The sequence below is a fragment of the Harpia harpyja genome, chromosome 6, assembly GCF_026419915.1.
Source record: "Harpia harpyja isolate bHarHar1 chromosome 6, bHarHar1 primary haplotype, whole genome shotgun sequence".
Lineage (NCBI taxonomy): Eukaryota > Metazoa > Chordata > Aves > Accipitriformes > Accipitridae > Harpia > Harpia harpyja.
The window spans coordinates 7,089,753-7,111,723 of NC_068945.1; the positions used below are offsets into that span (position 1 = coordinate 7,089,753).

The window sequence follows — 21,971 nt, forward strand, 5'->3', positions numbered from 1 at the left end:
GTTGCTGTTGAGTTACCTCCCTGTTCCCTTGCATCTTTGCAGTCCTCCACCAGAGCAAATAAAATTCATATTGACTAATTTTATAATCCCACTGCAACCCATTGCAACACACTTGTCTGATGACAATAGCTGGAGTTTGTCACAGCAGGGCTGGGTCAAGCCAGGCCTCCCTCAGAAAGTCTGCCAGTTTGCAGTCTCTGAATCATGGCTGCTAACAACTGTATTGCTTATCAAAAAATGTTACTCTGATTTTTTATGTGGGTGGATGTCTATTCAAAGCAAATAGCTTGACTTGTTGACTCATTTTCTCTAGATAATCATGTATTTTCATATTTATCACACAATCACCAACTTCCTTACTGTACATGAACATAAACTTATTTGAATTTTAAGCATTGGGGAACTGCCAAATTACAAAACTAATAGTTTATTTTTTTATCCAACATTACCAAACAAATAATGGCAACATTCATATTGTCTTTACTTCCTTAAACATCTACCTGTAGCTGCCAGCACAAGGTAAATGAACTAGGATAAATCTTGCTTCCCTGTTCTAGAGAGCCCTGCTTGCTTTTGCCCTCCTTTCATAGGCTTTAAAGACCATCCAACCAGCACCAGTGAAAATAATTCTAAGGTTTCAGGAATCAATACTTCCATTCCAAACCATACTGTTGTTTTAGAAGAACAACATTAAATTAAGGCTATTACATGTTCACTTACACAAGCAGTACCCATCACACACACAGTTTTAAGGCACATTCAAGGTACATAAGGAAGATACTTTGAAGTGAGGTATACCCTAGAACAGCAAGTAACAGCATATTTGCCCCATGTGAAGTAGGAGGCAATTGGTCCCTCGAGATACAAGCTATCTCATGGTGTAGTGCAAGATCTCACAACCAGGCAGCTACCCTAGAACTCACACGCTGAAATTTCCTCTCTTTGCTTATCCCACAGCACTAAGTGTGTGTGCCATCATCACCTTGTTCTCAGGGCTTTTTCCTTGCAACCCCAAAGACATACTTTTAATTGGGGGGTGTTAACCACAGACATTTAATAAGCAGTGATTACTTGAGCTTTAATAGGTTCTGCAGGTTCTTCTAAAAGGAACTCACACCTTCAGGGAGAAAATCAACCCTCATGACACTTTTCTAAGTTATAACCAGAAGAATTTTTTTCCCTCCTAAAGAGCAACAAGCCCTGTCACAGTGTGACATAGGTAACAAACTGTGAATCTAATTAAGTGTGTAATTATACAGCAGATTGCAGCACCGTATGCTATTACTTAAATTAGCTGACTTGCATGCCAGAAACACAGCAGTCCCAGAAACATGGCACTCGATGCAGACTGAGCTGAACACATTAGAGACCATTTCCAGTGGGGATGAAGAATAAGCCAGGCTCAGTTCATCCAGGCTGATGGCACCTGCACACATCCAACAAAAAAGACAGCAGACGCACAGAAATTCAAAGTCTAAAGAAGATGCAGAAGCAAACTTGGGCAACTCTGCAGTGTGACAGCTATCACGTGGAGTTTTCTTGCATCATAGGCTTGTACATATTTGTCTCAGTCTTTTTGGATGTGGCTGTCAGTGTAGAGCTCTAACATTACATCTCTTTTTCTTGAAATATGGTGAATTGACAATACCTTTTCAAAGTTGCCTGTGTAAGACAAATATTTCCCCTTTACCAAAGTCCTCTTCCCCCAAAAGTAGTAGTTTTGGGATGTGTGCCTTTACACCATGCAGTTCCTAGATTTGAATACTGACACTCAGATAAATAACATTTACAGTGAGAACCTCTGTTAAACAATCCACACAAAACTGAGGTACATTTACAAATCTCCCTTGAACCACTGTAACAGAAATACACATGGCATTAAAAGCAAACAGCTATCATGATACTGAATTCGGAGCTCTGTGCGGCCACCACAGTAGGGCTCAAATAAGTGTGGTTTTGCTTCAAAGCTGCTGCCATTATCATTGTTGCTTTGGGCACTTAGCAACAGATAGAACATTTCTGGGGAATTTTGCAGGCAAACACACACACACTGTAGGGTACCTTTTTGCCTTGCCTGGGAGGGGAGTTTGGGAGGACTAGGGACTGCAAGTAAATTCACAGTGAAGAGCTGGAAAAACATGCTCTGAAGTAACAGCAAGTCTCCCAAAAATCAGAAAAAACCCCAGCTTGAAATCTGATCTGAGATTACAAACACGACTGATAACTACCACATCTCTGTAGACAGAATTTACCAATGTTGGGGAAGTACAAAACAATTGCTGAAATCACATTTGCTACAAGGAGTTGAGCTGAATGCTGAGGGGCCATTAGTGCAAGCTAAAAGCTTTATGCAAAGCCCCAGTGCCATACTTTCCAGGCACGAGGGACAGGACATGACCCTGATCTACCCTGTGTGATTGATGGACCCTCTATCTCATTGGCAGTCTTCAGGCTTGCATGGTTTACTGAGGGTTTCTGGGTGGCTGACTGTGAGCAGCTCTACCCTTTAGTCCTCTCAGTGCTGATAATTAATTGTCGAACTGGCACATGTCCTCACCTCACCTGGATCTCTCAGCAGAAGGGAAAAAGACTCCCAAGCCTGCAGAAGATTTAAAAAAACCATGTATTCACAGGTTCTGTAGCAGGAAAAAAAATTAAAACCACACTGTGCTGGAAGATGTGCGCTGGAAAACAGGTATATAGCAGCTTAAATAGGGTGAATAAAGCCCAGGAATATCACATCAAACCAGAGAATAAAGTGAACTACTTGTGTCTTGTGGGTAAATGGAAAATTGTGCTGTGACAGGAACAGGCATAGTGCCAAACAGATGAAACCACTAGTAAATGATCTAGCTTTCTGAAAATTTTAATTTTTCTGCCAAACTTTCCTCTGCTTAATAAGCTACTCTTGCTTTTGACACAAGACAGATAAAATTTAAATAATCATTTGGTTAAACGTTGCCCACTGATCCTGATGGGATTGCTCTCAATGCAAGCAGAGTGCTATACCCCACTGTTAACACATATGCTTAACACTTCAAAAAGGCTAGTTTCACAAAGAGAGAGGAAAAGGAGTAAAGTCTAAATTTACCTCCTGACTTTGGAAAAGTCAGGCAAACAAATGTGAATGAAAGCAGTGGCGGTTTTTATTATCTTATTATTGATTATCACAGTTCCACCACACATGATTTGGTCAGAACTAAACAAATCTCCCTGTGACAGATTAAATGATTCTTCCCTCTGATTTAGTTTCCCCTTAAAGAGACTGACAATTAATAGTCCCTTAAATAGCTCCTGTCTCTAGACTGACTCTTCTCCCCATTCTACTAGACACTAAAGAAAAAAACACCCTTTTTTCCTCTTCTAATTCTTCCTCCCAAGGTAGATTCCTGTTGCACAGGCAGTAAAGCCAAGCTTGCTTGAGCACAAAACCAAGGAGGAAAGCTTTACTGTTCTGCAGAGGCCACAAGAGCTTACCTGCACAGTAGTATGTACCTCGGTCCTTTTGTTTATATTTGCTCTGAATTAAGCTGTCCCATTCCTTTACAGCCACACACCCATTAAAACTCCTGCCTATTACCTTATTATTTACTATCTGTCCTCAGCGTATGGTACTGCAGTATTCTCACATTACTTTGCAGGAGCTGAGGTGATTTTCTGCATTTCTGGAAGTTCGGCTAATGACTGGTTTTCAGAAGAGATCCAACTTTATGCTGTGCCGCAATCATAGCTGCCTTCTTGTGATACACCATGGAAGCAGAGTCCTACCTCTGCTGCTGGCTTGCTGAGGAATCACACATCAGTTGCTTCATCATGCAGTGAATTTCCAGGTTCAAGAGTATTACTAGTGAGAGCAATGTATTACTACTGTAGCACCAAAAACATTGAGTTGTTATTTATGCCTCATCAAGCATCACCAGAAAGCGCTAGTCTGAAAACTGAGTTGTTCTCTTATGGCTACTCTCTTTCCTCATTACAAAATTAGCCAAAAAGTCACTTTTGAGGGGCTTCAGGAAATTAAAAAAACCTCATACTTGAAATAAATCAAAATATTTGAAACGTTTTGTTTCAGTGTTGACCCCTGTGTATAACTAGAGGTCATACGTTTAGAACCAGAAAATCTAGACGTTCTGGAACATTTTGATGTTTTCCAACCTCTAAGTTCAAAATAAAATTGTTCAAATGTCCGTTACATTCTATTGAAGTGGCATATGAAGATGGAAAAATGATTACATAAATACTTTTTATTCATTGTCACCAGTAGGCCAGATTTTCATTTCAGTTGTACTGGCAAAATTCCCAATGTCTTCATTGTGCTTGCCAAAATGCCAGTCCTTTGATTTTGGTAAGACACACTGCTGAAGATGCAGAAAACAACCAAAGCATGTATTCCTCTTTCTTCAGTGTTTTTGGCTTTGATCCAGGACATGGGAATAAAAGCTGATTTTAGAAATTTAAATCCAATCTGGTTAAAACATGGCATTTTTAAGAATTGGTTTTGAGAACAGAAAAATACAGACACTAAGGACGAAAGACCATCTTTTAAGAAGAGCTTGTCCAATTCCAATCCTAAATATCAGGGCTGGGTTGTTCACATCAAGTTTACAGAGAATAGAAACGAAAAAACAAATCATATTGGATTATATTCAAACAAATATTCAAATGTACCCTGAATACACTTTCTATTCAGATAAAATGCTTAGCACCCTTTTGATAACAAAATAACTTCTGGCTGAAACTCCATATAGTTTCAATGAATTTATCTTACAACAGTTCCCTTTAACAAATAAGCGTAGGTCCTAGGAGCAGTTACTCCAAGAAGTAGGACAGCCAGTTCCACCTAACCCTATTTCTACAAGAACTTGTATCCTGTCTACCTGGAAGTTGCCTCCCAGTAGCAGCTCATGCTGTATTTTACTTAGTTTCTTTGACAGACATACACTACTGCATTGGCCTTCTATTGGTTTCTGGAAACTATTGAGTTGAATCCCCTTGTTCCCAAGGGCTTGACTGGATTTTATCCATGCTGCCAGCTGGTTGGCACAAACCAACTTCACATAGGTAAACATAATACAGCCTTAGCGTGGCATACTGCTGAATCTAATAAACTTTACTGAGAAACTGAATCATGTCCAGGCAAATTATAGGGACAGAAGAACAAGGGTGTACTTCATTTCACCCACCAGCACAAGCACATCTTGACAAGAAGTTTTGCATTATCTACATGACACAAGACAAGAAAAATGGTCCAATTCAGCCTGAGATAAACTCCATGTACAAGAGGAAGTCAGACCCACTTCCATTTCTTCTGAATTTTCATATCTAACTGAAATGCCAAAGTTAGAAAGTTAGAGACCTTAAACCAGTCTTTCATTAACGAGCAGAGACAGGCACTTGCAAAGGACAACATAAGGAACTCAGATGGGTTGAAACACTCTTAGACATAACTGCTTCTCTCCGGTGATAATAAAAGAGAGCAAAGACAATCCCTCTCCTAATTGAGGAAACTCAGGGCGGTGATGCCCCAAGAATGCGAGGAGATGAACTTGCACCTTTGCGCGACTAGCTCATAGCTCCTGCAATAGCTACTACATTGTAAAATCCTATGTAAACAAACTCTTGAAATCATTGCTTTCAGTGCTGCATTATGAATGTAGCAATTTTCAAGGAAAAAGCTCCTCTAGTCAATGCTTTGAGTGCTGTGTCTTCTGTTCAAGGTCTTTTGTCTTTCCCCAGTCCTTAACTTTGTGTTGGATATTTCACTTTTGTCCCGTGCAGGTCTGCATTACAAGTCTGTATGAAACCAAATTGTTTGCTGTGATTTCGAGGCATCTTTTAGTTCTGTTGATTATGGCTGATGCCTACAAAAGGAAAGGAAATATGAAAGAAGCTGAGGGCTTATAAATTTAGTGCTCAGTCAGGAAGCAATTCTCTTTGCCTTTACAAATGTGTCTGAGAAACACTAATAGGTCACAGACCTGAAAGAAAAATGTTGCATTTTCCTCAGCCTAATGACACATGACAGCTTATGGAACTCGCCAAGGCATATTAAAATATATTTAGCCTTTTATTTTGTGTCTGCTTTTTGGAGTTTGGGGTGGGGTGGTGGGTTTGCAGATTTGGGGTTTTTACAGTTTAAAAATTCATTTTAGTAAATTTTAATACTATATCCTGTTTTGAAAGAAGAGAGCTAATAACAGGTAAGAATATTCATTTCTTATCTCTAAGTCAATATTTCAGTACCAACTATTGTGAATGGTGTGGGGTGTGATTAAGTCAACTCATCATGCCAGAAATGGGGATTTTCCTAAGGGGTTGGGCTGCAGAGCAAACAGGATCTTACCTGGCTCCTTCAGGCAGCCAGTTGTTTCACTATGATAATGCTTGATGCACACAAGAAACCGAAGGTTTACTTTTAAGGTGGGTCTAAACCTTCCAGAACCATACCTGCACCTATTTCTAAGTTTTGTGGTTACAGACCAGACTTAAGATAAAGGAAAGCCCATGTCATCAGAATTTCTGGAGACCATGTGGGTCTATATTATTTGGTGCACATCACTGAAACCTTTGTCTTTCATCAATTCAACTCCTCTATTCTCTATCACCCTCTCGCAGGATTTGTCTCCTGCTTAGTTTTGCACTAAACGATGCAGTAAACAGGTCCATATGTTACATGTAAAAATAATTAATTATTAATTACATAAAGCTAATAAAGTTTGAACTGCCTGAGAGGGGAGAAGGGGCATGGCTTCCTTTCCCACCTCTCCCTCCATCATTATCGCTGCTGCCTGTTTATCCTGCCCCAGCAGCATGGCAGTACCTGTCTTAGACTAGCTGACTAAGCTAGAATTGTCATGTTCTGTATTCAGAGGCACTGAATACAGAATATGAAGGTATCACTTGGGATCTTAAGCATGTCAGCATCGGCTGGCATAAATCCTGCTGAGGTGGAGATAAGTGAACATGGTGTGAAGGCTCTAATCACCAGCCGTAACCTGAGCTCTGAAAGGATGAGCCTAGCCTGATCTCCAACAAGGATTTCCAGGCTCAGATGCTGTTAAAGAAGATGGTACCAGAGAGGGAGCAGGATGAGGCATCAGCCTGCTTTTTCCCTAAGACCAACAGGTCCCATGGGAAGGCTGGGAAGACAAACAGTGGACAGTGGAGAGAGTTCACAATGTATAGTCAGACCATCAAAAGCGACAGAGGCACCTGGGCTTGCACATTCCCTGCCCCTTAGCTGAACTGTGGTAACTGAGCAAGTGTTTTCAGTCAGCCCAGCTAAAAATTAAAAGACTTAAAGTAAAAGGCCTTAAACCAGCTGATTCCACCTAGACAGACAGACAGAAACTTGGACAAATAAGTGGCTATGGTTCAGATAACAAGTAAGAACTGGTTAAATTCTGGTAACTCAGCTTCAGTTGTGTGACGATCCCCTTGTTTTTAACATCACTCACCCCTGACAACTCAGTCACCTTTCACCATAGCTCTCGCAGTGGCACCTGCAAGTCTTGAAATTGAGGCAACATTATTCAGAAGCAAACTGCTTTGCAAGGGAAGTGTCTAAGGGTTCATTACAATGGGAAAGCTTATTGAAATGTGGGGATATAGAAATCCACTTACCTGCTTAAAATCCCAGTGCAAGTTCAGGCCTTCATTCACAGCTGTCTCACATTGCTCTAAAACTGGCAGGTCCCCACTCCCAGGGTCTGTTAGGTATCTATCAACTGTATTCCATCGGGCACATAAACCTCCTACATACATTTCTCCAGCGCTGTGATAAAAGACGTGCTGAAAGGGAAGGTGACACTACTGTCAGTGAATTAAGATACCAGGAAAATCTCATCAGCAGGTGATAGCAGACAGTTCCAAACCTTATACTGAGAGGTATCAGCTGTACAGCACCAGCATTCACTGATCTCTAGTAATTAAAGCAGGATGAATTTGACCCTCTATACAATGTTTTTCTGCTTTCCAATGAAAAAAATAGCAAGATACTTACAACTGAATGGTAACCCTTAGCTTCCCTCCTACTGAGAGGACAGGCAGTGAGGTGTGAGGAAGAGCTCCACCTCTTTCCCATTCATCCCACTGAACTTCTGTTAATCAACAAGATCAATCAGTATCAACATGAGGTCTCACAATTTTTTCACAAGGCTAAACCAAAAGCCTTCTTTTAATGCACTTAGATCTCCACAGCAACCGGCTCTGCTGCCAGTTGCATTGGGGAGCAGAATTTAATGAAATAAAGGTTAATATTCCCCTTCAGTATGTTGTGGTTTAACCCCAGCTGGCAATTAAACCAATCAGCTGCTCACTCATTCCCCCCTCCCCCTCAGTGGGATGGGGGAGAGAATTGGGGGAAAAAAACCCAACACCCCCCTGCCCAAAACCTCATAGACTGAGATAAAGACAGTTTAATAGGAAAGAAAAGGAAGGGAAATAATAAAAATAATAATAAAGGAATATACAAAACAAGCGATGCACAATACAATTGCTCACCACCTGCTGACCGATCCCCAGCAAATCCCTGAGCCATGGTGCCCCCCAGCCAACTCCCCCCCAGTTTATATACTGGGCATGAGGTAATATGGTGTGGAATACCACTTTGGCTCTTTTGGCTCAGCTTTCCTGGCTGTGTCCCCTCCCAGTTCTTGTGCACCCTCCGCTTTCACTGGCAGGACAGTATGAGAAGCTGAAAAGTTCTTGACTTAGTATAAACGCTGCTTACCAACAACTGAAACATCAGCATGTTATCAACATTATTCTCATCCTAAATCCAAAACACAGCACTATACCAAGAAGAAAATTAATTTTATTCCAGCTGAAACCAGGACACAATAGCGCAGAGATAATAGTTTTGAAGTGCCTATTTCATGGCCCTGTGGAGGCTTGAAAGGAACAGTTAGCAACAGCTCATATGAGAAGATCTGACCAGTTGCTTGCCTTACCTGTGGTGAGCGTGCATGATTGGGATAAATAATTGGCATGTTTCCAGGGACAGGGCCTTGATCAATACAGATGTCTTCTTTCAATGTGTTTTTCATCTGCAGAATAAAACAGGAAATTTACCATGAGGAACGGCAATCTTGTTTTCAACTCCTCAGCACTAATTTTAGAAACTGTCCTGAGAGCAAGGCTACTATATTCAGAGCTCTGCATTGAATCCTAAAGTGGAAGATACAGTGTGGGTTTAGAAAATAAATCTCAGATTACCTTTGTAGAAATAATTCATCACAGCCAAAATCAAAAGCAAGTCTAAGGTCCTCCAAAGACTCACTGACATCGTGCCATGTAGCATCATGTCAGAAGTCACCAGGCAGCTCCAAACAGGTGAGTACCGCTGCCCAGCTCCAGCAAGGTATGCAAGCTTGGGTCTAGAAAATGCCTACCAATATAAAGAAGCCACTGCAGCCTGGGTGATTCATTCTCTTTTGCAAATAAGGGCCTGGCTTTCAATGCATTACATACTATCTTGAGTCATGTCTGCATGCTTTTCAAATTATTCTGCTAATCTCTGCAGAAAAAAAATCCATACTATTCCACCGAAAAATTCAGGCCCTTACAAGAAGATATTGATCCATTCTTGTTGGTCAGTAGATGAGTTTTGCATGCAGTAAAAAAATGCATGTTAAGCACTTTCCCAAACTACTCCTGTGCTCCCATCAGTACATACACAATAAACACAGTTTAGAAATTCTAGACTGACAACTGATATGAAAAAGACTTCAGAAAACTTTAGAGTCTAGAAAGAGCTGTAAAAGTCTTTTTAAAGTTTCTAGGAAAATATATTGTAATCAGAAAAACAGTGTTCACAACAATTCTTCATAACAGTAGAGCTAATGAGTTGTTCCATATTTCAGACAAATAGACTCGATACTTACTGTTCCATAGCTAACAATGTTGGGAAGAAATATTAAATTAGGGTAAATATTTTTATGTACCAGCCAAAGCCTTTACAGTTCAGTTTTTTCCTTAGCTCTTTTCTGGAAGAAACATTTCCAAAGTCTATTCCAGGATTCTGCAAGAACACCATATTTAATTTCAGAACATTAAGGCAGCCTGAGAAACTAGGGAAAATACAGACTTATTTCTCCATATTGTCTATTCATAACATAAAAAATATATTTAAAAGTCATTTTAAAAAAACCCTGTACATTTTTTAAACTTCAGAATTTCAGAATATGTTTTGCCTAGAAGCACCCATAAATTACTGAAAAACTGACATGTTATGACTTCATAAATATAAAGAATATCAAAGTTAGATATGGCTAGGAAGTAGTTTTCCTATTTCATACTGAAAAAAAAATATCTAGCTCAAAGTGAAAAATAAGACAGAGCTTGTTAACAACCTTAGCTTGATCAATAAAATCTGACTGTGACGCTCATCTCATATGGGAGCAATCAAGATCCAAACTATTGTTTCCAAGACTATGTAAGTTCTTATACAAAGTGGAACAGTACCAGCAGGAAAGTTTGACAGAGATCAGTTCAACAGGAGCTTACACCCTGTCTTTAAGCAGTTCTCTAAAATGCAGTCTGTGGCCTGAATAAGTTAGTTAGGAATTTCAAGTAGACTTAAACCAATTTTTGATGACCAGTATTTTCAGATGAAAAATTCCAAATATTTACAGTAAAAGTTAATTAATGGTGAAGGGAAGTGGATTGCTCTGAATTTTTAATTTATGCTATATCACTATATATTTTAATTTTTTTCTTTAATATCTGTCCAAGAAAACACAAGGAGGTGGGAGGCTATTCTTCCTTTATTAAAGATTCATAAATCCACTGAAGTGCAGACTGGGAAAATTCATACAGTTTTTTTTTTTTTTATCAGCTGAAGTTATCAATACTCAGAAGACCTGGTCTTGACCCTTCCAGTATCTTCAACAGTTTGTGCAGGAGAAAAGTTAAAACCCTATTCAGAAGTACTGAAGTTAATTAAAAGGAGAAAAAAACTTGTAATTTAAGAGACTTAGATTATTATTATTAACGGAAAGTTCTTCATTTCCTGGTATTACCATTTTTCAACCTTCAAAGGATGCTATAAATCTTTCCCCTTTTTCTTCCAGGAAAACAAAAGCAGAACTTTGGGCTGAAGAGAAGAGAGCTCACTTAATAAAAGTCACTGTGTATGTGAAGAGCAATTGAATGCTCTATTTAAAGTTCAATTTTGCTTATTTAAAAGATATTCAGGGATACCCAGATCACTAAAGACATGCTTTTTCATGCAAAATGATGAATATTCCAGGTAAAATATTCCCCACTTTCCCTAAAAAGGTTAAAATACATGTTAAACAATTTAATTTTATACTCTTTAAGCTAGGCATCAGCTCTTGGTCTGAGCCTAAGAGGAACATTTCTACGATCATGGGTCTTGGATGCCATCCATATCAATAATTATTAACATATCAATATTAATAATTTTTTTTTTTCACAGCGACTCTTACAACCACACTATGCCTCTTTTTGTGTGACCACATAGTCTTATTTGACCACTTTTAGACTTTGGATTCCAATTTCAAACACAGAGAGACACTGCCACCTCAATTGGAAGATTCCATGCAAAGTAGACGATGTACTTGTAGTCATCCATCCACACTTCGGATACCCGCAAGGGGTTGCGTTTCACCGCAATGCTCGAGTCCAGCAAGTAAGGCTTGTGAGCTTTTTCTAAAATAAGAGGTTCTTGAACAGGGCAGAGCTTCCACTTTACCTTCACACTGCCAGGCCTAGGTCAAGAAGAGAGAATTTAAGGTAAAGTTGCCTATTTATTCAAATTCTTGCACTTTTTGTTAAGCACTCCCATTCCTGCTCCCCCCACTCCTTTACTGGATGAACTGGCATGCCCTCAATATTCAAAGCTGTATTTCCTGGCTTGAGTGACTGAAAGGAATTTTTCAATACCTTTCATTTCTACTGGGTGTAGCCCTGTCGTGGTTGAAGAACACATTACTTTCTAGGGTATGCAGACCTCTTTCTCTCTCAATTCAGTGTTTCCTCAATGAAATATGTTTTTGTGTCAGGAGTCAAAATCCTTAAGAAGTAACAACGAAAGCCTGCTGATGAGCCTTAAACACTTTTGGAAATCTATTACTTCCCTTTGGTACCCAAAATAAAACAGAATTGTTCTGAAACATTAACCCTGCTTTGGACAATAACCAGCAGCAGGAGCGCTTTCAAAAAAAATCACATACTAATTTTTGCTGTCTTTCAGAAAAAGACGAAAAAAATAGGCTTACCCTTAGACCAAGTTCCACATTTTCTCCTCCATATATGTGCATTCCACTGTCCAGTACACCAATCTCACCCAGAAATTTCCTATCTGCAGCAAGAATCCCCATTATAGACAGGTTCCTGGAGAAGCAAACAAGTAAAATTAGAAAGAAGCAACAAAGATGGAAATAAAGTCAATTAGCCATCAATCACAACTTGAACTTCCAGAAGGATTCCAGTTGTATCCAAGAGACAGTAACAGATTTGATTCAGAACAACATGTGGATCAACATTAAAGAATCCAGAAGACAGCAAAAAAACTTGATCAACAGTCTAAAATCCACGATCTAGTATTTTTTAAAGAATTAGATCTATTTTGAGAGGAGATGTAACAACAATTTTCACATATTTAAAAAAAGAAGAAAGAAATCAGATTATACTGTAGCAAGGAAGAATTAGGTTGGACATAATGAAATTTTACCTAACATTAAGGAAACTTAAACACTAAAGCCCGTTGCCAAGGGGGATTGTGGAATCACTGTCTATTGAGGTTTTGAAAGAGAGATGAGACAATTGTCTGGCAGGACCAATTCCACCATAGATGAATCCATCCTAGAGGTGGAGGAAAGGGGACTGAAAGGGGATTTGGTACGCTTTTGATATCCCCACTGTCTATGACCAAACCCACTTCTATTTTCTCTGGTCTAAGTACTGCAGACACCCCTCCATGAAATACTTTTTAACCTACATTTGGCTTGCTTTCATTCCATTCTCTTGCCCGAACAATTAATGCTCACTATATAATGTTTTTAACACATACAGCTGCCAATTTCAGCCATAGTTCTTTATCTAGGTATCTGTGCAGCCTTATCTCCAATGCTTGGCTACCAGGTGTAGTAGTATACAAATGAAGAAATCTGCCATCTTATCTGACAAACACAGTACATTATTTTCAAATATTTTCATGGTGCCTTTCCTCCTCAGGATCTACACAGTAAATTTTAAAGCCCTTTATATAAATAAGTATGGTGGGTTAACCTTGGCTGGCTGCCACCAGGTGCCCACAAAGCCACTCTCTCATTCCGCCTTCTCAGCAAGAGAGGGGAAGATAAGAAGATGAAAAACCTCATTGGTTGAGATAAGGATAGGGGCGTCGTTCACCAGTTACCATCAACAGCAAAATAGACTCAACTTGGGGAATACTAATTTAATTCATTGTCAATTAAAAATAAAGAAGGATAGTGAGAGAGACAAAACCAAAACTAAACCACCTTCCCTCCATCCCCCCTTCTTTCCAAGTTCAACTTTACTCCTGACTCTTCTACCTCCTCCCCCTGCCCTGAGCAAGACATGGGGATGGAAAATGGGGGCTCTAGTCAGTTCACAACACTTCACCTCTGTACTCTTTCCTCCTCACGCTTTTCCCCTGCTCCAGCATAGGGTCCTCCCATGGGATCCTCCCATGGGATGCAGTCCTTCATGAGCTGCTCCAACATGGGTCCTTCCCATGGACTACAGTTCTTCAAGAACTGCTCCAGAATGGGTCCTTTTCCACAGGGTACGGTTACTCAGGAGACCCACGGCTCCATCGTGGGTCCCACACAGGCTGCACTTCTTGCCAGAAATCCTACTCCTGCCTGAGCATTTCTCCACAGGCTGCAGCTCCTGCCAGGAGCCTGCTCCACAGGTTGCATCTTCCTTCAAGGCATATCCACCTGCGCTGGTGTGGGGTCCTCCGTGGGTTGCAGTGTGGGTATCTGCTCTGGCATGGTATCATAGTACCAGCAACCATCTTGTGTTGAATACATATACTAATTTGAGCAGTTAAGGAAGGTATTGGGAACAGAAGCAAACATATTGGATCCTAAGCCTAGCAGTAAGGGGTCACTTCAGGTATAACAGCTGCATGTGTTATGTTCATGTCTTTTTCTTGCTTTTGTGTGATATGCAAGTGATAAGGGTTGAAAAAGGCTGCCCAAGATCATTGTAATCACATGTCACTCCAACATCTCCAAAGAAAGAACTGCACAACTTGAATCCGTGTGAGTACTCACAGCTCAGACACGCAATTGTCCAGCAAAGTTGTGAGATTTGCTCCATACTGTTGGGCAAGCATGGAGAAGGGCCACAGTTCAGTGGCTCTTGTACAGTCAATAAATATTGCTAACACACTCCTAACTAAGGAACATAAGACAGAAAAATCAATAACTCAAGAATTGCCTGAAAATTTGACAGCAGGATCAGCACAGGGCAGATTCTGTAATACAGCCCTGCAACCGGTGTACTGACATTTTCAGGGCTGCTAAAGAACCCACACTTCCAAACCAACTATCTAGATATAATGTGCTTCATAGCACATCTATCCCACCACGTATAAAACATCTTCTCCCCGCTGCTAGCTCTGCGCTGGACATCATATATCTCATCTCACTCTCAAATGCTATTCATACTTACCAGACTGGAGCTGTTTCATCTTTCAGAGCATACCACTCAGCTGGTAAACGTTCATAAAGGCACCAGAGTGCCCAGTCAAATCCATCTGCAGCCACTGAATACTGAAGAAGCTCAAAGTCATCAAAATTCATATTGTCAAATACCAGATCTTCTTTTAGTCGAGACAGAATAGGTGCAGCTCTACCAAAATTAACAGTCTATTCAGCTTGAAAAAGTGGAAATCTAGTGAACAGTACTAAACTTCACCACCTGTTTCTAAAACTGGGTTAACTAAGTCATTGACTTCAGCCTCTACAAAAAGTTATATTGCCAGTCTTGGAGTGCTAGTAACCCAAATTGCTCATGCCATGGCTCAATTGTCCCTTCCATTAGGCTGCTTCTGTATTTTGACTGTCATTAATCAAACTAACTGTAAGTTCCACGCTTAACTTGCTGGGTTTATTGCTACCTGGGTCTTCTTCCTACAGGCTCCAGAGTCTTCACTATCTGCAAGAAGGGAAAAGGAAAGGAAGGAGAGACCCATTCACCATCTTTTCCCTGTGCGTTTATGGCACTGCTGCTGTATGAGGGAAAGGGTGTGACTGATCAATGAACCCTTATGACAGAAGGCTCAGAGAAGATAGGCAAGGATGATGTGCTCATAAAGCTCAGAGAAGAATGTAGGGAGTGACCACAGCTATTGTAAAGGAAGCTGAACTTATCCCAACACCAGGGGGACCAGAGAGAGACCTTTGTTGCAGATAAATGGCATTATCAGTTGAGTGGGTCAACTGGTCATGTACATAGCCTTCTGAAAATAATCAATAGAAAGTATTATCTTCCTGAACCAGCCAGACCAACATGGGGGAAGTGTATATGTGGCTCAGCTCAACATGGAGTATAAAAACTGAACACCCAGAAAAATGAACTTTGAAGAGAGCAATGCGCTTGAGTTGGCTTCAACCCATGCGTTCCTTCCCAGCAACTAGGGATGTCCAGCATCTTGACAGTGAGCATATAGAGAGCGGTAATGTGAGTCCCATTTGCATTGTGATTCAACTGTATATTGCAATTTCTATATTGTGCTTGTGTTGTGATTTCAGTATATTGCTGTATCACTTTTCTAAATCAAAATCCCATGTATCTTCAAATAAGTAAAATTAATATTAAAACACTAAACCCTCCTCATGTGGAATATCTAAAAGAACTTGGTCAGACAGTATTGGAGTCTGACAGAAGGAGTCTTTTTGCTGGACCCCAACTGTTGCTAGGCCTAAAAGAACTGACTTTATCTCTCCCTACATACTCTTGACAGCCCAACCTATCCAAACGAGTCCTGAAAGCCATGACTGAAGGACTTCAGCATTACCTTTAAGACTGTAACAGCTAGGGAGTGTCAGCTGGTGTGTTATTGAGAGAGAAAGAGAGATCTGGACCACACAGAGCCATTTTGGCCTGACAAGGGCTGAGAGAAGAGCCTTTCTCCCAGAAAGTGAGACAACATGGACAATAGTCAGCCAGTGAATTCAACAACCCAGAGGCGAGAGATGTAAAAAGATTTCACATAAAACAGTACCATAGACATCACTAGCTAACAGAATGTAAATATCTATCATCACCCACTTGTTTTGTCTCTCTTTGCAAAGAGAGTCCTATAGAAGTACGATGCACTATTAAACTAGTGGGCAACAGCAAATAAACCTCAGCCAAAGCTGGAATAAGAATCAAACCAATTTAAAGTCATTGGGTATTATGGCTGTCTAATAATTTGGCCTTATAAAGGGCCAAAACTGCTGGCAGTGGAACTAAATAACCTGCCTCATTCTTATGTTATTTCACTGCATGAAGTCTTTTTTCCTAGAAATGTAGTAAATATACAGAGAAGGTAGGCATTACTCTCTTCCTCTTCACTAAACAGCTTACTCTGTTACCTGTCTGCTTTGTTATTTATTTCAAACAATTGTATCCCTTTTCTTCTCAGAAATAACTTGGTGGCTGTTAATTAACATGTGGCAGGCCAGAAAAAGAGAACCATATATGGGATGACTGTGCCAGCTACACAGTTATAGTCCTTGTCCATCTCCCTCTCCCCACTTCAGAAAACCCCCAGTCTTCATAGTCTTACCATGCCATGTTCACTTCAATATGGGCATCCAAAATTGCAACAACATCTGCAGTTGATGCCTCCCAGCCAGAAATCTGGGCTTGTGTTAAGTCTTGTCTTTTCTGATGTCTGATGACCTTCAGCAGTCCAGGATGCTTTCATTGTAATTTGTGATATGTGTTTCCAAAGGTCCTTTCAGATCATCTAAAACCAGCCCCCACGTTTTAATGTAAAAAAAAAAAAAAGTTAATCAATATTAAGAAATGGAAAAGATTATGTAGGTAATGGCTTTCTAGCTTCTCCCAGTTCCAGACCAAAACCTGATTTGTTCTTTGCAATAGATCAGGTAGAATTATTCAGGTACTCATGAATTCAAGAGGCTTATTTTTAAAACCAGCTTCCATTCCGGGACTTCAGTTAAGTACCTAAATTTCATTTACATATAGTGCTATTGTCTGGCTTCTAAATTGTACACAAACATCAGTATGTAGAAACTTTAGACGTGTGCCATAAGAGCAACCAATTAGCTGTCTTAGTGCAGTAATTTCTGTGTGTATCTCCTACCATATGGAAAGGAAAAGAGAAAATAAACAAGCCCTGAAAACATGAAATGCTCCTATAAGAGCTGTAGGCATGCCAACACCAAAGAAAAAAATAGTGTCAGAAAAGGAATAGAAAGTTGGGACCTCTTAGCATCGTTTTGGAAGTTCACTTAAACTCTTGTTCCACCCAAACTGACATGTTATTCTAGCAGCTACGATGCCTTAGAAAAATGAGAAATCAAACACATCTCATCAGGCAAGGAAAAAAAAAAAAAAAAAAAGGAAAGAACACCCTGAAGATTAGGGGCATGACTGTTTCTTACAGATGATTTTACAATGCTTTGTTCAGCTCAATTTTAAGAGCAACAATGCACCCACTGCTTCCCCTAGCAGTATTTTCGACAACCCAAGACAGCACTCTTCAAGGAGTTATTTCAGATACCTACAGAGATAGTTTCCCTAGCATACTCTTACTTTGGTACTGTGCCTGATGAGCCAGTGATGATAAATACTCTCCCACTTCAACGTTTAACCTTTTCAAATACTTGCAGAGCATCATCCTGTTCCTTATTAGCTGCCTGTTTTCAGGCTATTAAGGTGTTTGGGGTTTTTTCCTGTACTCAATTTACTTTTTAATTTAAAGAGCGGTCTACTCTGTGTGCACCCAAAAGGCCACCAACATTCATTTAACACAATAGCGGCATAAATTAGCAAGGCTCCTGCCTTCCCTGGGTCACTTACCATTTGAACTGCAATCATCTAACAGGATGATTTCTTTCAATAAATGAGAAGGTGTTCAGTTAATTATACTAGTAATTGCACATAAGATGATTGACAATGCTTCATTCATAAATAGAAGTACAATACTGAATGTTGGAAGGTCTTTCGGATATGTTTTCATTTTACAGCTGTAATAAAGACCAACAACTTAGCACAGTTTCTAAAGAAAGTCAGAGAGCAAGGCAGCTGCAAGAAGGCAGAATTAAGATGACAGGCTTAAAACATATAGTGAAAAATCAGCATAAGAGTGGGAAAAAAAGGAATTGCCAAATCCAAGTGTCATTATTCATTTGAGTTGTGTTAGGTATGTATATAAATCATTGGGGTAAAGTTAAAATTTCTGTTAAAACAAAAAGAGCAATTACTGTTTCTTAATCCAAAATGGTTATAAAATATTGAAGCTAAAGAATACAGTTAACTCAGCCACTGATGATTAGCTTACGAGGCAGTGGACATGTGAGTGAAATTTGGCTTTTTGCATTTACAGGAGGAGATGACAATGGCCAAACTTGACAGCAGACAAAAGCAAATTAGATAATAATCCCTTTGTATGTGCAATAAAGAACAAGGTAGGCCTAGCCATACTTATAAACTGACATGTGAGAAGGATTCCCTTGAACAAGGGATCTCCTTAGAAATTCTTGAAAGGGCTTCAAAAATCCTTCTTGCAGAGTAAACCAGGCCTTGTGCAACTCCATGCTACCCCAGAATAAATTGTTCCCAGTACTGAAACAAACTTGTTTTGTGCTATTTGAACACCTCTGGACCTCCTGCTTACTGTCAAAAGATTTTTTTAATTTTTTTTTTTTTTTTTAAGTATATATTTGGGATATTTGTCAGCTCTGCTAATTAACATCCTGGCCACCCAAGCAGACGGTGAGGACTAGCTCTTCTTCACAGTGCTAATCACTAACTCTCTCTAGAGCAGACAACAGAGCATAGTTGGATTCTCAGGCTGATCACTCCCTCGCCTTGGAAGCACGCTCATGAAAGCGATACTCAGACTGCATGAGTTGTATAGCTACACAATGCAGCTCTCTGAGACAAGCTCATGCTCCAGGTAGACCTCTACAGTAGCAACTGTGCACATATGGAATGCATTTTTGTTGGAATTTCTCCATTAGCTTTATTACCCATTAGCACAAGAGCCTGAGTGAGTATCTGCAAAAGGCGGTCTTGGCAAATACATCTTTCTGATGTATTCTATTTCTTTATAATGCCAAGCTGAAGAGCGCCAGGCACCACCGCACCCGTTCTTTGGCACCACGCAGACTCATCCCACGGTTCCTCCAAAACGACCACCCAGCAGAGTGTCCGGGACCGTTCAGCTCCGGGCTGCCTCAGGAGGATCTGTGGCCAGCTCACCGCTGCACAAGACCTGTCTCCCTTGACCTTCTCCTCCTTCGCAACACTGCCCCATGGCCACCCACAGTCAAGGGCAACTTATTACTGTCTGTCCTGGATGGAACCGGCTCCATCCAAGCAGTACAATGAAGATCCAGTTGCATAACCTGCTTTTTACGTCTTCCAGAGGGCTGCCAGTAAGACAACTCCCCTTTTCCCAAGTGCGACATTGTTAAATCACGCCCAGTTTGCAACCCTCTCTGCCTGCCATATCCTTTTCTGAAACGCTCCGTCAGATTTAGTACAAGCAACCATAGGTGCAAAGGTGTAGGCTTGCAGTGTATGCGTGACATTCTTCCACATTTACACCAGTCAGTTCCTGTAAAGCTTACTGTTATCTTTTGCAATAAATTGTATACCTTATCATACTGTACAGAAAAAAATGTGCTTTTTTTTTTAACAGATACTTGTTCCCAATAAGGTTTTTAATGGTTACTTATGCCAGCTCCCATAGTATCACTGGTCTGCTTAAAAAATATTATCTATTGGCTTCAAGAACCAATGAATCCCTGGAAAAATCCCTAAGCTTCCTCTTACGAAGTGGGCTGCTTACCTACATCTTAATGCTTTAGATGTTTAGCCCACTATATTTTCCATGTAATTAATCTTCAGACTCTTTGATAACTTGAGAGGGAAACAGAGAGAGAAAATAAGGCTATAAGGAAACTCACAGTCACCGGTCCAGTATGGCTGTACTTGCAGTACTAAAGGTAAGAGTGCCAGGGATTCAGCTCAAGTGCTGAATCTTCCCTCACCCTTCATGGGACTCACTGGCCAATAACTATTTCCAGCCACCTCTCCTGTTTAATTTCTAATAATCTTTTAATACGCAGTACAGGTATTCCCCACTTAAGCTCTACAACATAGCTAAGAAAAACAAGCATTGTGTTAAAAAGGACAGAATTTTATAACGTAGGGGTTTGCTTCTTGGGGGGGTGGTGTGGTGTTAAAAAACACCACTTTGGATATCTCAGCTTGTAAGAGGCGTACATAAGACAACGTAAGAGACAAGAGAAAGCATGCTTCAGATGTCCTGCCTTTGGGGCTTAAATAGAATTTAAACAGACCAGAAGGTCTCATATCTTCTGAATACTATGGTCTGTTTTTCCCCTTTTTACTGACAGTTAGAAGTCCTATATCAATTATAATGTTAACATTATATTCTTTTTCCTAGAGTGTCTTCTCTACACTGTGACTTCTTTTCACAGTCTTTGGAGTACTACAAGTCTGAGCAAGATTTGGAAGAAAATGATAGAAAAACAAACCCTAAACAAACAGAGGACAAATTGAGATCTGTCAGTGGATTATTTTAACTTAGTCCAAAGCAATGTGGATCCCTTTCCCTTTAATTTCATGGCTCCTTGTAATTGTAGAGAGGGCTTATACTGCACCTGGGAGATCTGGTGTCTCTGATAGGTCGATCCAGAGGTAGATGATCCCCGAGATAAACATTATACCCATAACTTAAGAACAGATTCTGTGCAACAGTTTGCTCCTCTTCCCTTAAATCTGCACCCCAGCGTTTGAACAAAACTGAGTCTGGGTACAGCAAAAGGTGTACAATCTTTTCCTCCTTTGCATTATCAGCTTTGCGTACTTCAGTCTTGGAGTTTTCTTGAAGCTTCAGATCATGTTCTATTTGTTTTATATTTTCACGGAATGCTTCCACTGATTTTGCTGATTGAAAATATGAGGAATGATTATAACAGCAGTTGAGAACACTCTCCATCATCGTAACTGAGCCAAATTCTCCTTATAACACTGCAGGTCAAGAGATCTGTGAAATTACAGCTGAATTGATATTCATATGAGAGTAGCATCAGATCCTCCCTCCCACATGAGAACAGTTTTTAAACATCACGTTTCATAACATCCTGCATCAGATTCTGCTCTCAATTGCACAAGCACAGAGCAAGGGACACTGCACCAGCATCAGTGGAGAAATCTGGGAGTAGAGGCAACACACCAATTGTTAAATTGGGCCCAAATCATTTCTATAATGTTACGCTTGAGTTACATTAATGTATTAATGATCTGTAATGGGATTCACATGTAAGTCAGGTTGTTGATACCATATTTATCTTGAAAGTAAATACACTAAACGTGCCCTTTGCCACCTCCTTTAATAAGCTTACTGGAATCTTCTGACATCTGCTCAGAAAGATTTGAACAGGGCAAACCCCCAATCTCTCAAGGTTTTGTTAGGTTCACAATATTGTGCCATAAAGAAAAGTCCCAGCTAGCCTGTGTGAGGTTGTTTAGGACATATTGTTCTTGAAGGTAAATACAATAAACAAGTCCTTTGCAGTGTCTTTTGAAAAGCTTATTGTCAGTTTTGACTTCTGCTCTATCAGAAATCTTTGAACAGGGTGAATCCTAATCTCTCAAGGTCTTGTTACGTTTACAATACTGGACTGTGCCATATAAAAAAGGCACAGAAAACCTGTGCGGTTAAAGCTTTCTACAATTAAATTAGTGTCTTGGTGAATGAG

General features: G+C 40.1%; 1 protein-coding gene across 1 annotated transcript; it reads right to left on the reverse strand.

Moving 5' to 3' along the window:
* Positions 1-469: 469 nt before the first annotated feature.
* Positions 470-21,971, reverse strand: GALNT8 (polypeptide N-acetylgalactosaminyltransferase 8). Its single transcript, XM_052789858.1, is given in 13 exon segments — positions 470-5,861; positions 7,624-7,791; positions 8,952-9,047; positions 9,885-9,940; positions 9,943-10,021; positions 11,546-11,677; positions 11,679-11,732; positions 12,243-12,357; positions 14,671-14,850; positions 16,775-16,908; positions 17,619-17,644; positions 18,037-18,203; positions 20,871-21,971. Coding segments are annotated over 13 exon segments (1,725 nt in total). The 5' UTR covers positions 21,212-21,971; the 3' UTR covers positions 470-5,684.